This window comes from Micromesistius poutassou, assembly GCF_964030765.1.
Source record: "Micromesistius poutassou genome assembly, chromosome: 13".
Classification (NCBI taxonomy): Eukaryota; Metazoa; Chordata; class Actinopteri; order Gadiformes; family Gadidae; genus Micromesistius; species Micromesistius poutassou.
The window spans coordinates 2,342,328-2,362,068 of record NC_140283.1 but is presented as its reverse complement, the minus strand read 5'-3'; the positions used below and the strand labels follow the sequence as shown (position 1 = coordinate 2,362,068).

The window sequence follows — 19,741 nt, the reverse complement described above, 5'->3', positions numbered from 1 at the left end:
CAACTAAACCCACTCAATTCACTGTTTTGATTCCGTTTATCATAAAATCCCTAGGTTTCCACCTGAGGCAGGTAGATCATAGTGTGTAACGTTGTGTGTTCCCCACAGCCTCCCCTCGGACCTCTGTCCTCCTGTCCCCACAGCCTCTCCTCTGACCCTCTGTCCTCCTGTCCCCACAGCCTCCCCTCGGACCTCTGTCCTCCTGTCCCCACAGCCTCCCTTCGGACCTCTGTCCTCCTGTCCCCACAGCCTCCCCTCTGACCTCTGTCCTCCTGTCCCCCTCCCCTCTGACCTCTGTCCTCCTGTCCCCACAGCCTCCCCTCTGACCCTCTGTCCTCCTGTCCCCCTCCCCTCTGACCTCTGTCCTCCTGTCCCCACAGCCTCCCCTCGGACCTCTGTCCTCCTGTCCCCACAGCCTCCCCTCGGACCTCTGTCCTCCTGTCCCCCTCCCCTCTGACCTCTGTCCTCCTGTCCCCCTCCCCTCGGACCTCTGTCCTCCTGTCCCCACAGAGTCCCTTCGGATCTCTGTCCTCCTGTCCCCCTCCCCTCGGACCTCTGTCCTCCTGTCCCCACAGCCTCCCCCCGGTCCTCTGACCCTCTGTCATCATGTCCATCGACTTCGACAGCGCTGCCCTTCAGACACAACAAGATGAGGATGAATACGATCAGGAGGACTACGCGAGAGAACAAGAGGTACATGATGTTTAAGTCCGTACCTGATGTTTATGGATCACGTTGAACTTCTTAGGTGGCTTGACAGTTTATTGAATAGTGTGCACTGGCAACGTTGTCATGTTTCATAGGTCGGTGATTGGTTTCTGCTTTGCACAGCTGTTTACCAATGTTGTCAAGTACTTAATGGGCTTTTTTTTTTTTTTAAGTAAACAGTCAGTTTAAACACATGAGTGCTACATTACTCATGCCTCAACCATCCGCTGTGCCCTGAGCCGGGGATGTTATTGGCCCAGGAGAAAGGCCTCCTCCAAGGTGTGTCACACTGAAAACAGCTCTTTCTCCTGTTTTCACCACACATACATGATTAACCAGACTGGATTTTGTCCTCACGCAGTATGGCAGCGTAGCATTATGCTTTGGATAGCATCAATAGTCATGTGCTGTAGTTTTGCTGGACAACACTTTCGTTTTGGATAAACTCTTGGACATTGATGACTTAGGGACATACAAATGGATACATTTACTGGTATATTTTGATGGTGCGATGTTGTAAAACTCAGTGAGGTGGAACGTCTTTCTCATAGAGGAATGTTTCCGCTCCAGTGAACCCATATGTTTGGTCTGAACAATGGAGGTCATTGGAAGGGAAATGCAACGGCCCCTGGTGGACCTGAAAGCATGCCGTACAGGCTGGGGACGTTTCCCAACTCAAGTCTAGACCAGAGGAGCGTTATCGTAGGGCTTAGCAGTCACATCGAGGAATGCTCAGCGTTTCCAGAGGCTGGATGTGGTGGACTATGGGTCCGCTGGTCATGGATACAGTGAAGGAGGTCAAGTCCATTCAACAGACCTTGTGGGAAGTAAGTCCAGCTGGAGTTGCTGCAGCCTCCATCGGCCCTGCTCTGGTCATTAGGAGACCCCGTTCACGGCGTTGGACAGTGCAGTTTAACTCATGTTTGTTGTGTGAGTAGGTGCACTGTGATTTCAGTGGAACTACTGTGGGTGTTCTGTGTTTCTAACCAGTTTTGTAGGTTAGCAAGATCGGTTGGAAAAGGGCTGTGACATTTCCTCTGGTGTGGGACTGTCCTTATGCTGGCTCTGTTGAAACATGCTATAAACTAGAGCTTTGCTGTGTTTGGGCAGTGATGCTACTATTAATAAATACTAATGAAGATAAGGTGATGAATAGAAAGAAATGCTGCAGCAAAGTTGGAAGGTGACATGTATTCAATTACTTGATAAGAATAATGTAAATATAATCAAATTGAAGTATCCACTGGCATCAGGTAAAAAACATTTCCTATAAATGTTGTCTGTTATAAATGTTGTCTGTAAAAATAAGTATCTCATGAAGCACGAGGTCTGTGGGTGATTTTCTCCTTCTGTCCTGTGTTGTGATTATGTTGCTAAGCACCCACAGTGAGTCATATTCCCATGCTATGTTCCAGCTGCACAAGCTGCTCACCGACCTGCCTGATGACATGCTGGAGGACAGCCACGACTCCAGCCCTGACTCCAGCCCTGAGCCCGAGTACTCTACCTGCAGTAACAACAACATCAACAACAGAAAGGGGTACCTAACCAGTCACACTTCATATACAGAAGACTGGATATACAGAGACTGGATTGTCACACATTATTTCATTCTAATACGTTTCTTGATCTCTTGGGTTCTCAGCCAACCGCCTGAATGGACCCAAGCTGACCTCTCCCCTCATCCCAAACGAAACTCCTACGAGGTCGGTCAGATTTGCATTGTTAAATTGAACGGTTGTTAGGATTTGCTCACGCTCTATAACTGTACATCCGGTTTGTGGTTTCTCAAGAACTATGAGAAGGACTACAACGGAGGATCTCATCAGCATGAGGGATTCGAGGGTGAGGCTGTTCACATCAACGGCTACGACAGCCACGCCCAGAGACCGCCTCTGACCGCCGCCTGGAACCAGCAGCCTCAAGGTGGGCCACTCCGGCCGTCCCAGGCATGTACCAAGACAGTGTGAGACGGTGCTACACAGACCAATGAGTTCTCCTCCACAGAAGGCTTTGGGCCTCAGACGTTCCCCCATGCAGCTGGTGACGGTTCGGACTATGACCTGGAGGAGGGAGTCGGGAACACACGGTTCTTTGAGAACCAAAACAATGCAAAGAAGTATTTCCAAGTGAGTTGGTAAACTTTGTTCTTACTACAGGATGCCTAAACAACTTCTGTCATTCAGTTTGCTATAAAATGTTGTAAGTTACTACTTTTTCATTTGATAAATGCTATTCATCCATTGAGAGACCTTGTCTGGTAAGCTTGAAACTGAGTCAGTGAAAAAGGTGTGGTTTAATTTAACTGAATGAAGAGTAGTTATACTTGAAGGCCTACTGTTGATCAATATTTTGTATCTACTAAATTGTTCCATTTCTATTATGCCATAGGTTCATAATTGAGTTGTTTTGTGTGAGTAAAGTCAAGGGATTTTAGGACATCCTTCTGAGTGACCAAACACTCAGTCCTGACTCAAATCCTGTCTCTTATCACGATCTGTGCTTTCAGAACATCGATGATCCAGGATCAGGAGAGAGAAGGGTGGATCACTACAAGGCAAACTACAACCCCCATAAACCTGCTGGTCAACCACAGAGCCACAGCGCTCAGGGCCCTCGGGGAGAGGAGTCCTTTGAGCACCTGCAGAGGGAATACCTCGACACTGCACAGAGTGAGTCCCACAGCACGCCTTCTGAAACGGGACACAACTGATGTTTTCACTACTAGTATGACTGTCCTTTTGTGAAAGTGATGGCAGAAGTATTAAAGTGTGATGAAGTATGTATGGTTAGACTGACTTCACTGGGCAATTTCAAGTACGTGAATTAAGTTGGTTTGTCTTGCTTCTTACTCCAATATTACATACATTATTATATACACTTATAACATTGCCCCAAAAAAGGCTTTTGACCTATTTTATGGCATGTCAATCAATGGCCCAATTCAGGAAGGCGTATACATCGCAGAAGCAGACAAGTTGAACTAAACCCATGGCTGATTTAGATCCTGACATGGACGATGTCAACCATACACCTGGGGTCTCAATAAACAGGAAAAATCTTAAGCCCTCTCTCCGACACAGACATCAAAATCAACCACTGGCAAGAAGAGGCTCCACACATCCACACACAACGTGGCGTGGATTTATATGTGGATGATGTATATATCAAATATTTAAGAGTCTGAGAAGCGTAACCTTCTCTCAGACCGGGATATTAAAATGGGTCCTAGAAGTGCCAGCAACAGCTGGCAAGACACATCCACAAATTGGGCGTTATAAGTAAGTGTTAAAGAGGCTCAGGCCTCTCTCGGACATGCCTCGAGAAGGGAGTTCACACGCTTTTTAAAATAGCGTCGTGAAGGGCAGTTCACGGATGTGGGGATTATGTGGCGGATGTGCATTATTTTAAACGTAAATGTTCTGGAGTGCTTATTTTTTGGAGGTTGTTTCCCTGTTATAAAACTAAAAGTAGGCTATTACTCTTTCGGGAAAAATTGATGTAACAATTCTCCCTGCTGCACTGCATCATGTGGCTTCACTGCTCTCCTCCAGGACACAGGGTGTGGCTCAGTTAAGCGCTTTACTGCAGAGTTGGCATAATTGTAAGTGTCAGAGCAGGTATTCAGTGCTGGTGTGTGTGTGTGTGGTGACGGCTGGTTTAACCTGTGGTGCATTGATTGGTCCATGCACCACAGGTGTGCAGCCTCATTTAACAACAGTCGAATCAATCTGATTTCGGGCCAAGTGAGGCTGTTTAAACCAGCCATCAACCACACACACAGCATTATGTGTGCCACACACCATTACGTGATCAAAAGCAACTTTAATTCACGTACCGCAGTGCAAGTAACCATTGGCTTGTAGTATTACCTGCTGTGGAGATGAATGATTTAAACAGATGGCAATAATTCTCGGCAATAAAAGTCGATGAATATAGTTTACAACTATGGATGCACTGGGTTAAAGCGCGTACCATACCAGTGTTTCCCACAGACCAGGTAGCAATGTGTGGTGGCCCCCTGCAGGGTTGGCAACTTTTGGTTTTTGGCTGGAGTGAGACTCTGTAGAATCTTATAATGCTTACATTATAACAGGGTCTGCGGGTGGAATTGTGTGGGGGGGCTGGCGGAGTTGTTGATGGGGGGGAGGGGGGGGGAATCTGTGGCGCTGCGCCACACATTGGTCTATGTATGGGAAACACTGCATACAGTCCTGAACGCAGCGACCCAGGTTTGAATTCTGCCCGTGGTCATTTGCTGCATGTCCTCCCCTCTATCTCCCATACCTTCCTCTCTATCTCTCTCTATAATAAAGCATAAAAAATGCAAAAGTCAATCTTAAAAAAAAAAAGAGGACTGTGTGTGACAAATGTAACTAGGCCGTTACCTCCGCCATGTCCTTGTACATTGATCATGGGGACTATGATGAAGATGTGATTTAATCGCATGCTAAGCCGTCAAAATCGAATTTAGTGGGAATAAACCTTATTTAGCTTTTCATGACAAAGCTATGACCTAAAGTTCTACATTGACAGACTTGATAACTAATTACAACCCATGCATCTATCAAGGAACCTCACTGGGTAACTCAATGGATGATGGTTGTCCATGTCCCTTACACTACAGGCCTGTGCAAGGCATCAAAGTCATTGGAAAGGGATTCAATTGGGGGGCGGTGGTTCAGTTGGTTGCAATCTGAAACCTCTCCGCTAGTTTTCACCTAAGTGTAACACGCTGGGCCTTTTAACGCTTCTGTTTCAGCCACCGCAGAGGGCCAGCAGCTGGCTCAGCTGCAGATTCTCCACAAGGCCCAGCAGAGACAGGTGGAAGACCTGGAGCGCAAGCTGGAGGACTCAAGGCGCAACATGCGTTACCTTGAGCATCAGTTTGCCATCGTTAAAGGTGATCTGTGCCATTTGGCGACATCATTAGTGTCACATAGGATTTAGTAGTAACAGAACAAACGATGCACCTTTCCCTTGATTTGAAAACAAAACGGTAATAACTAATTTTGTCTTTAATAAAAAACAGACGAAAAAGATGGCCTGGCAGTGAGTCTGAAGGAGTCCAGCCAGCTGGTCGAAGAGGCCAAGGAGAGGGAGGTTCAAATGCAGAACAGGGTCAAGTCCTTGGACCTGCAGGTCCAGTCGATGACAGCGCAAGACCACGAGGTGAGTCTATAGTGCAGCGCTGCTGTTTACAGGATTCAATCTTCGACGGACTGCATTTGTAGTGCGCTTTTGAGACTCGTGGCCACTGGCCACTCACAGCACTTTACACTCGCATTCACCCACTGATACACACGTTCACAAACTGATGGTCAGTCAGGCAAGGCAACAGCCAGGTCGTCAGGAGCACGGGTTTGGTGCCTTGCTCAGGGACACTCCGCTAGGACGAGCCGGGGATCAAACCAGCCACCTTGCAATTTGCAAGACAACCAGACAACACTTCAACACCCAATGATAATAACACCTAACGTGATATATCCATGAACCGGTTTCCCCTGCAGAACCTGAAGAAGCAGAGGATAGCAGAGGCTGCGGTGGACAGCCTGAAACAGCAGATGGCAGAGCTGTGTCGCTCGGCGACGCTGTCCACGGCGCGGCAGCAGCACGACCGGGCCCTGGCGGTCAGGAAGGAGCAGCACGCCGCGGCGCTGCTGGGACTGCAGCAGCAGCTGGACGCCAGCGGCCAGGCCCTGAAAGAGCAGGTCAGCGCTCCGCCGGGGGGGGGGGGGGGGGGCGGCTGTTTACACTCTGGGACGCGGACAACGTCAGGGTTCACAGGGACGTTTGAAGGTCCCGTAGACAGGTAGTTTTACCCAGGATTTTTACACGTAGGTTCACTTCTCTTTCCAGTAGCAACGGGGTACCAGCAGCACAAGCTGGCAGGCGCACAGCAGTTGTAATCGTCACCAAACTGACATTAAAAGAACATGAAGAAATACACGTTTGTTGCACTGGTTAGCCGTTGGTTTATTGATTCCTATGGAATCGATAAACAGCCGCAGAGATTAGCATAATGCAACATTAAGAGGCCGTCGGGGCTGCGCGGTGGGGGGCCTTGTTTAACGGAGGTGGGCTGTGGTGCAGGTGGAGGTCGGCCAGAGGTTGCGGGAGCAGGTGAGGCAGCTGGAGCACCAGAGGGAGGCGGAGCAGCTGGAGCGGGCCAGGGTGGTCAACGCCCTCTCCCAGCGTCTGGAGGAGACTCAGCAGCAGTGTGCCAAGCTGCTCCAAACAGGTGCCCTGCACGCCGCTCCCTACACACTCAGCCACTCTGTAGCGTTTGGCGTCCATCCCAAATACTAAGTGTTTAAGATTCTGCTCTGTTCTGAAGAATGTTTCCATTGTTCTGCTACATGAAGGGTCGGTGCAGGAGATGAGCCAAATGCAAATCAAACTGCAGCAAGCTCAGTCGGCGAAGAATCTGAGTGAAAACATGAACCGAGGGTTGCAGGTTTGTTGTATTCATGTGAAGTCTTCATGTATGTTTTGCTATTGAGTCATTTAGTCACACTGAACACATGCAGGTCATTAAGGTGCAGGCAGGGGTTAGCTCGCCAAAGGACATCTCCAGGTAGAACGCTGCCCTGGGGAATCTAAACCAATCAGCTGGGTGTCAGACCACTGTAACCACAGCAAGACTACCACTAGTCCTGCACCCTTGCTATTGGCCAGTTCACAAACTCCCGGTACCATCCCTCCCTGTAATGTGTTCTGTAGGAGGACCTGAAGGACCTGAATGAGCAGATCACCCTGTATGAGTCTGCTGTGAAGCACGGCGTCATAGCTCTGGACCCCATACTGGACACCTGGGAGAATCCCCCCTCCGATTCCTACGTCGAGCTGGGCATCAAGAGCGCCAACAGGAAGAAGGTCCGACTGCACAGGTACTTGGCCAGGGAACCCAGAGCCCCCGGGCCTCCAGAGCCCCCGGGCCTCCTGACGGCTCACTGAGAACACACTGCACCAACACTTTGATGCATGGCGGGGCCACACCTCAGGTTTAGATATAAAAACGATTGCTTGACCTGTAGAGCTTTCCACTCTGACAGTTAAAAAGACAAAATGTTAATTCGGGACCCTATCTTTGGTATCGAATCAGAATTTACTTTATTGCGTCTTATTGTACACATTATAAGTACACAAGAGTACAATTCTTAGGCTTGGTTCCTCAACAGCCACATAGCAGCAACAAGACAAGATAAAGTAAATAAGTAAGACACAACCAATAAAAATATGTAATAATAAGTAAAGAGAAGTAGCAGAAGTGGTACCAGCCAGCGTTGACTGTATCGCTGTTGGCTAGACTGTGTGTGGGCGGTGTGAACCCTCGTTGTGTGTGACTGATTGTGGGTCTCTGCAGCACGGTGTTGGGGGAGCTGGCCCAGCCCACCACGCCCCCGGAGGAGCAGGTGAAGCAGCTACGAGCTGAGCTGCAGCGCTGCCTGGGCAGCCTGAAGGGCAAGAGGCAGAGGATAGGCCAGCTGCAGCAGGAGCTGCAGGCCTCTCAGAGCAGCCTGACGAGCACACAGCTGCAGCCCACTCAGCCTCCTCCGCCGGTGAGCTCAGGTCGAGGGAGGACTGCAGCACATTGACCCCCCCCCCTGCTCGGCGCACCACTCATGTGCTCCTGTCATGACTGATTATGACTCGTATTAATATTCATGTTGTGTGCTTTGAGATCATTTGCAGCTGCAAGCGCTAATTACTAGGGGTGTAACGATGCACAAAAGTCACGGTTCGGTACGTACCTCGCTTTTTAAGTAACGGTTCGGTATGTTTTTCGGTACAGCAGTTTTTATTATTTAATTTTTTAACAATTAGAAAAAAATATTTCGGTTTTCCGAAATGAAACGTGCATCGAACCGTTAGACTCTTACCGAAACATTTTGGTACCAATACGCGTATCATTACATCCTTACTAATTACACATTTCTGCATGACTCGCTTTATTTGCAATTATTACACTATATCGCCCAAAACCAGTTTGATCTGATATAGCATTCAGGCTTTACTCAAAGCTATACTTATATGATCGTCAACATGGTAATCTATGGCATTTTATCACTGTTGCTAAAATGAGACCACTCATCTAGAGACAACAGGCTGCCCAAAACACTTTCCACTCTGCTCAGAACGCAGGTCTGTTGTGACGTCGAGGGGCCTCTTCAGAGGCCCCTCGACGTCACGGCTGAGAGATAGTGGAGGCGTGGTGTGTGTTGACCTGTAGAGCTCTGTCTGGGCAGTGGGTCACTGCAGCGTCCCACAGAAGGTTAAGCTTCTCAGACACTTATTGTAAAACGCCACGGTGTGTGTGGCACGGCGCTAGGGTGGGGCTTAGTGCTGGGGAGCTCTTTCTGGTTTCTTTAAAGGACTACATAAGCCATATCGTAATGGATCACTTTTGACTAAAGTCTGGCCTGTGAATCTGACCTCTATATCCCTGAGCTGAATGCCTTGTGTTTAACACAGAAAGGCATTGTGGCGGTTGTGGAGCTTATGGGCAGCCGACTGAGGGCCAGGCTTCAAGGACACGCCAAGTCGTTATGTAGTTACATACTGTATTAACGAAATGTGGCGCATTTAATGTAATATACAAAGTTACGTCACGCATTCTCACCAGCGTTTCTTCCAATTTTGTGTTAATGTTTTGTCCATTCTCTTGAGATGTATTGTTGTCATTCTATCCATGCTGCTGTGTGTATAAGCTCTGTTTTAATTTAGTAAATTGTAATTAGTAATGCAGGATTTTCTGGTGTGTGTGTGTGTGTGTGTGTGTGTGTGTGTGTGTGTGTGTGTGTGTGTGTGTGTGTGTGTGTGTGTGTGTGTGTGTGTGTGTGTGTGTGTGTGTGTGTGTGTGTGTGTGTGTGTGTGTGTGTGTGTGTCACCAACAGGTGAGGGCCAGTCCTGTAGATGTGGTGGGTGATCCTCAGGGTGACTGCGCCAGACTACAGCAAGAAATCCACCAGCTGAGTGAGCAAGTGGAGGTCAGTGACCAGACACATCACTACAGAGACCTACATCCACCCTCCTTCAGAGCCAACAGACCCCCATCTATACCATGTTTACCACCTTTGAGTGTATGTATGCATATACAGTATATGTATTTATGTTTTGTTTGACTTGCAGAGCCTGGAGAGGAAGAACCAGCACCTGCGTCAGAGCGAGGAGAAGGTGAGAGCCGCCAACACAGAGCTGTGCTCCAAGATGAGGGAGATGATCCAGGAGCTGGACCAGGAGAAGCAGGAGGCCGCACAGAGGTAGCCGCCCGGGGAGGACAGAGAGGGTTCAATATTTGATCACTCATTGTTTAGGAATGTAACGCAATGAACTCAACCATTCTAGGAAAAAATCTAAATTCAGCGTGTTGGCGTTTGTGTCGGTTTCTGTACCTTCATGAAGCACAAGCCACCAGTAGATAAGCAGCCCCTGACGTGTGTCCAGGTACGAGCGGGTCCAGCAGCAGTACAGGGACGACGTGGTCCAGAGGGTCCGCTCAGACCTCTCTGAGGAGCACCACGCTCACGTGGATCGACTGGTCTCTGAGCACCAGCAGCAGGTCCACCAGCTCCAGTAGGTCCCCCGCCATCCCCGTCTCCCTGTCCTCCCACTACCCCTCACCGCCCTTCCTTTGACTCTTGTGACCGTGTAAGGCGAGGGTTCCAGGAACCGTCGTATTCATGGAAACATTTGGAGGACCGGTAGTGAATTTGAATGCATGATTTTTGAACAAAGGATGTGGCTGTTTTTCAAGATGGTTTATTTGTCATATTTACAACAATTAACGGCAATGAAATGCTTGAGGCTTAGGCTCCCTTCAACAATACAATAATATAAGATAATAGGTCACCTGACACTTAATTAAACACAAAAGTAGTGCAAAGATACAGTGCATTTACAAGGATTAATTGACAGTGGTTTAGCTACATATTGATCCATTTGATGTCTGTGTTGGAGGAAATAACATGACTCATATATAGCCTAAATGATCAAATGATTTTATTGAAATATTTGGTTCTAGCGGGTCAACGGGCCGGGGGATGGCTGCTTTAAGGGATCCACTGTTTGTTTTCCACAGAGCGCTCCTGGCTGAGGCCAGCGATAAGCTGTCCGGGGTGCAGGAGTGCTACATCTCGGTCTGTAGAGAGAAGGACTCGCTGGAGGAGAGGCTGCGCAGCAGCACCGAGGAGGCTCTCACAAGGCAGCAGGAGGTAAGGCTGCACCTTGACTGAGAGGTGAGGAGTAGGGTAACATTAAAGCCATGCTTCAGCCAAGGCAATGGCCTAAAAGGTTAATGAATGGGCATTTCTCTTTCAGACTATGGCAGTTATGTCTTTAAAGATGTCTGAACAGGTCTGAGGCCAGTTGAAAAATGACGCAAGGGTTCTATGCTATTTGTTATAATAAATGAAAGGTGTGACATTGAGATGAATCAATCAACTACAAATGTGTGTGGTTGTATTAACCTTAGTTTGTCTTTGGGCTGTACCCAAAAAGTAGACAGATTGATTCGTTGTTTAGAGAGCCAAGTCAACAAATGATTTATATTAAACGAATAGAACACGATGTAGAGGCTTAAGATTCAAGTTGACCATTACACGTGAATCATGGAAAAGAGAGAAGAATGATTATAGGAGAACTACTGATTGACGGTAGACGTGAGCTTATTGCATGTTGGATCTAACCACAGACCAACATATTAACATAAAAAACTTGACGGGCAAGTGCAGCAACGGCGAAAACGACCTCTTGACTATTGTTGTGAGGAGATCCGGTCGATCGGGTCCTGTCCTGCCAAGTTAAAGTTGTAAAGATATTAGACAATCACGCTTCGTTATAAAGTCTTATACGCGGAACTGACGAGACACTCTGCGGTGGGTCTACTGCTGTTGAACCCCGCCGGGTCCCAGCCCTGAGACCTCTGGTCCCAGCTGTTAGACCTCTGGTCCCAGCTGTTAGACCTCTGGACCAGCTGTTAGACCTCTGGACCAGCTGTTAGACCTCTGGACCAGCTGTTAGACCTCTGGACCAGCTGTTAGACCTCTGGACCAGCTGTTAGACCTCTGGACCAGCTGTTAGACCTCTGGACCAGCTGTTAGACCTCTGGACCAGCTGTTAGACCTCTGGTCCAGGGTTCCAGCCCTGAGACCTCTGGGACCAGCCCTTAGACCTCTGGGCCCAGCTGTTAGACCTCTGGGTCCAGCTGTTAGACCTCTGGGCCCAGCTGTTTGACCTCTGGGCCCAGCTGTTTGACCTCTGGGCCCAGCTGTTAGACCTCTGGGTCCAGCTGTTAGACCTCTGGGCCCAGCTGTTAGACCTCTGGGCCCAGCTGTTAGACCTCTGGTTCCAGCCTTTAGACCTCTGGGCCCAGCTGTTAGACCTCTGGACCAGCTGTTAGACCTCTGGTCCAGGGTTCCAGCCCTGAGACCTCTGGGACCAGCCCTTAGACCTCTGGGCCCAGCTGTTAGACCTCTGGGCCCAGCTGTTAGACCTCTGGGTCCAGCTGTTAGACCTCTGGGCCCAGCTGTTAGACCTCTGGGCCCAGCTGTTAGACCTCTGGTTCCAGCCTTTAGACCTCTGGGCCCAGCTGTTAGACCTCTGGGTCCAGCTGTTAGACCTCTGGGTCCAGCTGTTAGACCTCTGGGCCCAGCTGTTAGACCTCTGGGCCCGGGTCCCCGAGTACGTTTGCCCCCTAAAGTCTAGATCGTTTGGCTGGTGTGAGCACGCCGTCCGTACTCCAGTACAGTTCAACTCCGTGGCCTCAGTACACTTCAGAGTGGTGTGCTCAGGCCACAGTACAGATGCTAATGAGCCGACACACACACGGATACACAACCTGAGCTGGGGGGGGGCCGTACAGGGACACTTTGCCTAGTGTGAGTGCGCCCTTAGACCTCTGGTCCAGGGTCCCAGCCCTTAGACTTCTGGTCTAATGCTACTAGACCTCAGTGCTGCATTCGACACTGTAGACCATACAATACTTTTGGACAGATTAGAAAACTGGGTGGGGCTTTCAGGCACAGTCTTAAATTGGTTTAGGTCCTACCTACAAAATAGGAACTACTTTGTTTCCATTGGCGACTTTGTTTCAGAATCAACAAACGTGACATGTGGAGTCCCACAAGGTTCGATCTTAGGACCCTCTCTATTCAACATCTACATGCTCCCACTAGGGCAAATCATGCAAAATAACAATATTGACCATCACTGCTATGCTGATGACACACAAATCTATGTATCTCTATCATCAAATGACTATCAGCCCATAGATCTGTTGTGCCAGTGCATTGAGCAAGTCAAAGACTGGATGTGCCAAAATTTCCTTCAACTAAATGAGGACAAAACCGAGATAATTGTATTTGGTGCTAAAACCGAAAGGCTTAAAGTTACCCAACACCTTCACTCTCTGTCCCTGAAAACCTCAATCAAAGCCAGAAATCTAGGGGTTATCATGGATTCAGATTTACATTTCGACAGTCACATCAAATCAGTTACAAAATCTGCATATTATCACCTTAAAAATGTAGCAAGACTTAGAGGGCTCATGTCTACCGAAGACTTACAAACACTTGTACATGCCTTTATCACTAGCAAGCTTGATTACTGCAATGGTCTCCTTACAGGTCTCCCAAAAAAAACTCTAAGGCAACTACAGCTTGTTCAGAATGCTGCTGCTAGAGTTCTAACAAAGACCAAAAAATTAGAACATATTAAACCAATTCTTAAATCATTACATTGGCTCCCCGTATGTCAGAGAATTGATTAAAATCATGTTGCTAACCTATAAATCCCTACATGGTTTAGGGCCAAAATATTTAACTGATATGCTTCCACTACATAAGCCTTCTAGGCCACTAAGATTTTCTGAGACCAATCTGTTAATTATCCCCAGAGTCAACACGAAACATGGGGAAGCAGGATTTTTATTTTTAAGCAGAAGAAGACTTTTATGTTTGCTTTAGCTTTCTGCTAAATCTTAAATCTACAATGCTTCTATTTTTTATTTTATTAGTAACTTTGCCTTTTTTTTCTCACTTTCTAAAATGTTTTTTTTAACTTTGCCTTTATTTTCTATCTATTTTACTTTTTACTTATCTATTATTTTCTTTTATTGTATGACAATGTTTATATGTGAAGCACTTTGAGTCTGCCTTGTGTATGAAAAGTGCTACATAAATGAAGTTGCCTTGCCTAATCTATTGACACGGCGACTTGGAGTCGACCTGGGAGTACGGTACAGCCCTTCATGTTAACGGTTTATTTTGTGTATCTTTTAAAGATGAAAGAGGAGAGCAGCGCCGCTCTGGACGACCTGAGGAGCCAGCTGGAGGCCCAGCACCTGGCCTCCGTCAACCAGCTCAAAGCTCACTGGCTGTCGGAGCAGGAGGCGGAGCTCCAGCAGCAGGTCACCTCCCTGGTGGCCTCCGCCAAGGCCGCCTGGGAGGAGCAGCAGCAGCAGCAGCAGGTAACGCTCCCACCACACGGCCCCGCTCTGTCAACGCCGCCCCCGTGTGGACGTCAAGAACCTAAAGACGTGGTGTGACTGCTGCTTGTGCAGAGGGAGGAGACCCGGGCCCCGCACCTCCAGGAGGAGGAGGAGGAGGAGGAGGAGGAGGAGGAGGAGGAGGCGGCCGCTGGCCGGGAGACGGCCGAGGGCTGGACCCAGACGGAGGAGGAGGAGGAGGCCGCCCCGCCCGGCGCCACGCTCACCGCCGAGGAGCTGGACTCCAGGCTCAGGGCCCAGAGACAGGCCCTGCAGGCGGAGGCGGGCGCGGCCCGGGAGCGCGCCGTGAAGGAGGCCCGCAGGAGGCTCCAGACAGAGCTCCAGAAGAGGCACCTGGAGGACCTCGCCGCACAGGTGATGGGCGACGCCGCGAGTCTCACACCGGCTGGCCGACGACGGCGGGCCTTTTGGCCGACCCGTGCTGAGACGTGTGCTCTGTTGCCCCGGTGACGCAGGTGGAAGGAGCGGTGAGCCGGGCGTACGGACGCTGGCTGGAGGACCTGACCTTGCTGCCCGAGTACAAAGCCAACCTCCAGGGGGAGAAGGATCAGTGGGAGGAGATCCTCAAGCAGAAGGCACGAGGCCCTCACCCGTTCACCAGGAGGTACACCGGATGTGTTGCGTGTTTATTGACCGATGTCCCCCCCCACCGCAGGAGGCCCAGGCGGAGCTGCTCCAGGGACAGCTGGAGCACCTGAAGGTGGAGCAGGCCACCCTGCTGAAGGCGGAGCTGGCCGCGGCCCGGGCCGCCTGGACCAGGGACAAAGAGCAGGAGATCGCCTCGCTCCTGGCCCCCTGGAGAGAGCAGGAGCAGCGACGGCTGGGCCAGGCCCTGCAGCGGGCCGCCGAGGGCTGGGAGCTCCATAAGAAGGAGCTGCTGGAGCGCTCCGAGGCCGGGCTGCAGCGGGCGCTGAGGGAGAGGGAGGAGCGCTGGAGAGGCCAGCTGGCGGAGGAGCAGCAGGCCCAGAGGAGGCAGGCAAAGGAGGGGCTCCTGGCGGAGCTGGAAGCCTGCCTGGCGGAGCTCCGGGAACAGCCCCACGGGGGCACAGTGAAGCAATGGGCTGGCGAGGCCGGGGGCGCCGGGAGCAACGCCCCGCAGGACACCGTGGCTCACATCGTCGCGTCGTCCTACAGAGACCTCATGGCTAAAGCGCTGGGCCAGGCCAAGAAGGAGTGGACAAAGGTGAGTCCCTCGTTCCAGTGGCAGGAGTGACTGGGTCTAAGCTTGACCTCTGTTAATAATTGTACCAGGAGGGTGTCTGTCACCTGCATACCAAAGGTCAGGGTGTTACGACACCAGGACATCCCCTGTGCGATAGGTTCACGGGGGAAATATGATGGATATGTCTCAATGGTGTCAATGTCTATGTTTGTGTTTGTGAACAGATAAGTGAGGAGAAGCTGAGCTGCGCTCTGAGAGACACACAGGAGCAGCACCAGAGAGAAATCAGCCAAATCCAGAGTATGCACTGCATTATCCCGCTATTGTACCGCTGTTCCCCTACACCATACATTTGTGGTTTTATTATTAAACATGTCCATTTGAAAACACGATGCATGTAATGCAGCATTTACTACAAAGCAAAGAAACCGCATTTGACGAGCAAACCAGCCCGGCCGTCCCTGACCTTGCGGTGCGTGCGTTGCCCGTGCAGGCTCTGCGTCGCTGCGGCCCCAGGAGGCCCGCTGCGGGAGGCAGTGCTCGGAGGCGCTGCGCCGGCTGCAGACCAAGAACCGCGAGCTGCAGAAGCACCTGGAGAAGGCCTGCCGGCAGCTGCAGCACACGGTGCGTGACAACAAGGCCACCGTGCAGCGCCTCAAAGGTGAGCAGCCTCCAAGCAACGCTCCGGGGGACACAGAGGGTCCAGCGCGGTGAAGGGGAGTGCGCGGTCTAACGCTGGGGGGGGGTGTCGTGGTTGTGTTGCAGAGGAGCAGGAGAGCAGCCTGCAGCTCGCCCAGGAGGACCACCGACGGCAGCTGGCGGACGCGACCCGGGCGCTGAAGGACGCTTCAGGGTGTGTTACGGTCCCTCCGTTGGGAAGCTCTTTCTCTCGGATCCTCTTCCCGATTGTCTTTGAACCCCCTGTCCAAATGGTCGTGGCGTTTGAGCCCCAAAGTGTGCCCCAACACACACCACCTTTACCACACACCACCTTTACCACACACCACCTTTACCACACCTCACCTTTACCACACCTGACCTTTACCACACCTGACCTTTACCACACCTGACCTTTACCACACCTGACCTTTACCACACCTCACCTTTACCACACCCCACCTTTACCACACCCCACCTTTACCACACCTCACCTGCTAAACGATGACATGTTGGTAGTAGTCATGAGGACCCTATGAGGTCACCTGACTCCCCGTGTTGCTCCTTGAAGAGGGTGTCTGTGTGTCGTGGATGTGGGTGTGTCGTGGATGTGTCTGCGCGTGCGTGCGTGTGGATGTGTGTGTGTGTGTGTGGGTGTGTGGTGGATGTGTGGGTGTGTGGTGGATGTGTCTGTGCGTGCGTGCGTGTGTGTGGTGGATGTGCCCTCATCCTCTCCATGTTCCCCTCCAGGGCTTGTGGCCGCCAGGCTGACCTCCAGCCGGGCCTGGACGAGATGAAGCAGCACTACCTGTCGGCCGTGGACAAGATCCGAGGTGGGTGACCCTGCCGCCCCCACACACACACACACACTCACACACTCACACTCACACTCACACACAGCGTCATAGAGAGCGTCCTGACTCGTCCTGACTGGGGGCCCGGGGCTCTGCAGGGGACATGGTGCGCTACCTGCAGGAGAGCAAGGAGCGCGCGGCGGAGCTGATCCGGGCCGAGGTCCGGCGGGAGCGGCAGGACACGGCCCGCAGGATGAGGCACTACTACATGAGCTGCCTGCAGGAGCTGCTGCAGCACGGGGAGCAGACCTCAGGGTGGGTGTGGGTGTGTGTGTGGGTGGGTGGGTGGGTGTGTGGAGCCGAACCAGGTGTGTCGTTGCACTATACCATCCTGTTTGACTTTCATATTTGTTTATGGTGTCATATTTATCAGTGTTAACCACAGGACAATGTGTAAATAAAATGTTAATGTTATGTAAGTTCAGGGGTTTGTAATGTAGATACTGATAATATTAATATTTTAAGTTTATTTATTTCACAAAGGGACAAAGTATATTGATGAACATTAAAAAAAAGAAAAATAATTAATTTCCATCCATAGTCCCCATCCATAGTTAACTCTTAAAGCTTGTTTATATGTTGACTTCAGGGACCTTAGAGTCGTCTTACAAGCTGAGGACCAACTTGTTATGCAATAGGTCATGTGAGATATGATCATTGCATCAAAGTATAGCCTAGCTGCTTCAAAACTAAGATTGTTTCTTATATATCTAAAGTTGGACAAGTTAAATTTCATTTTGTTGACAGTTTCTACATCTATTAGAAAGATTGGCGAAACATGAGATGGTACATCACTGAAGCAACTCTGACTCCCTTCTCTCTTGAGCTCTGACTCTGTTACTCACCTGAGTCCTCGTGGACCCTGAGGGTCACCCGGTCCGCTGTCCCTGGAACAGAGCAGTGCGCTGACCTCCAGGTGTGTGGCCATATTTCCTCCCCAGGGCTGAGAAGAAGATAATGAGTGCTGCAGGGAAGCTGCTGGCCATGGCCAAGGTCCTGGAGACACCCGAGAAGAAGAAGGCTCCCCTGAAGGACCACGCCGTACCCAGTGAGTGCAGAACCCGGCCACCCCGCTCACAACCACTGTGACCCACAGCTAGACTAACTGATCTGGAGCCAGCACCGTCGGGATCTGAGTTCACAGGTCCACAGCCACGAATGATGCAGTCCCTGCATCCACAGCCACGAATGATGCAGGGACTGCATCATTCGTGGCTGTGGACCTGTGGATTGACTTGGCTGATTAAAATCAATCAATGTGTTTTGTGTGTTTCTTCCATGACAGCCGGCGGCTCCAGTGCACCGCCCCCGTCCAGGAGACCGGGATGTTCCCCCTGGAGCTCCTCCCAAGGGTTACCGCTCACCGGGCCGGGTCTAGAGGAGGGGGCCCACGAGGGAGACCCCCAAGGCCGGGTCCCGGCCAGGAACAAGAAGCCCGGGAAGGCCCCGGTGCAGAGCAGCGCGGCGCCGGGGAGGGGGAGAGACGCGGGACCCCGCGCCTCGCCGCCCCACAACAACACCGCCGCGGAGGCGTACCCGGGCTCCGCCCACAGCAGTCCCGTCTCCCTGCCGGGCTTCCTCCCGTCTTCGCTGAGCGACGGGCTCCGGGACCTGTACCTGCAGGGAGCCGGCTCAGCGGCCGGGGCCGGCGGCCCCGCGGCCCTGAAGCCCCGGGGCCAGCGCTCGGTCATCAGGGAGACGCCCGTCCGCGACGCGGGGGAGAGCGACTGGAGCACGGCCGGCAGCTCGGAGGCGGGGGGGCGGCCGGCCCGGGACGGACGCCAGGGGGAGGAGTTTGGGAGGCTGACCCCGGACGCGTCGGACCTGACCGTGTACAACGAGTTGGCCAAGAGGCCCCCGAGCGTGCCGTCGGCCAAGAGGACGTGCAGGGAGCCCACGCCCGGCTCGGAGGTGCCCGGGGGCGGGCAGCCCGGCAAGGCGCTGTTCTCGGCGCTGAGGCAGTGCCAGCAGGACAGCGGCTTCCACAGCCCCTTCTCCCAGCACCAGTGATGGCTGTTCCACGAGACTCCTCCACCGTGCGGTGCCTTATCGTGACGTGACGCGGTTTACACGTCCAGAAGCTTTCTGGGGGTTGTAGAGTGAGAGCTGTAGTGGCTGACTGTGAGTGACAGGGGTAGAGAGCGGACTCTGTAGACTACGACTAACACGTTGTGTGAGTCGCCTGTAAATCAAAACTGATTTGGGTATCAAGTCGAAAACCTCCGTTGACGACCACAGCATGCCAGGCAAATTCAATTCATAAAGCAGCTACTCAACTTTACTTGACTTTCAAAAATATTGATCTAAATCCCGACCCTCATGGTTTAATGTTTTAATGTTTTAAAGCTGAAATTACATCTAGTATCTAAATAGAATTATTATTTTTTTGCATAAAGAGCATTCCTTCAGTGATAAAGAGATGCCTTGTTGGATCTCTTGGCCAGACCTGAACATCAGACTCTGTACTTCAATGTTACTGAAGCCTCTTGGTGAATCATGCAGGTGTAAATCTGGACAGTTATTGGTTAAAACCTCACCTACAAAGCAGGTGAGGTCAGGCGTTCTCCTGCTTTGTAGTGGAGTCCACTTCACCAGTTGAACAAGATAAACTGCTGGTTAGATTGGTGGTGCTGCTGTCTTGGTACAGTCTCAGCCGGTAAGGCTCATTGGTCTCCTGATCTGAACTGGCAGGCATATGCCTTTGAGCTGATAGTGGCGTGCCTAGCTGGAGTATGTGTTTTATCTTACTTCAAATACTCCTTCCTTGTTGCTTTAGTACTCCAAGTCCCTTTGTGCTCGTGTGCCTCATTTCTTCATTGATGTTGTTTTTTAAGTTGTTTTCTGTTGTTTATA

At 51.0% G+C, this 19,741-nt stretch overlaps 1 protein-coding gene across 1 annotated transcript; it reads left to right on the top strand.

The window, feature by feature from the left end:
• The first annotated feature begins 583 nt into the window (after positions 1 to 583).
• cep152 (centrosomal protein 152) lies at positions 584 to 19,420 on the top strand. Its single transcript, XM_084477401.1, has 28 exons — positions 584 to 693; positions 2,124 to 2,248; positions 2,354 to 2,414; positions 2,502 to 2,634; positions 2,716 to 2,837; positions 3,218 to 3,380; positions 5,471 to 5,611; positions 5,741 to 5,880; positions 6,219 to 6,419; positions 6,802 to 6,949; positions 7,074 to 7,165; positions 7,432 to 7,598; positions 8,075 to 8,270; positions 9,606 to 9,698; positions 9,841 to 9,971; positions 10,156 to 10,284; positions 10,790 to 10,922; positions 13,991 to 14,176; positions 14,270 to 14,569; positions 14,671 to 14,790; positions 14,871 to 15,398; positions 15,602 to 15,677; positions 15,871 to 16,038; positions 16,143 to 16,230; positions 16,785 to 16,867; positions 16,987 to 17,143; positions 17,830 to 17,936; positions 18,174 to 19,420. Exons 1-28 carry the CDS (start codon positions 607 to 609, stop codon positions 18,896 to 18,898), a joined length of 4,800 nt encoding a protein of 1,599 aa, XP_084333527.1. The 5' UTR covers positions 584 to 606; the 3' UTR covers positions 18,899 to 19,420.
• The last annotated feature ends 321 nt before the right edge of the window (positions 19,421 to 19,741 follow it).

Bases quoted from the DNA above. Each gene is read 5' to 3' on its own strand.
- cep152 (XM_084477401.1), top strand. From the start codon at position 607: ATGTCCATCGACTTCGACAGCGCTGCCCTTCAGACACAACAAGATGAG. The intron at 14,791-14,870 runs GCACGAGGCCCT...CCCCCACCGCAG, and splicing joins AGGAGATCCTCAAGCAGAAG to GAGGCCCAGGCGGAGCTGCT. The intron at 17,937-18,173 runs GTGAGTGCAGAA...CTTCCATGACAG, and splicing joins GAAGGACCACGCCGTACCCA to CCGGCGGCTCCAGTGCACCG.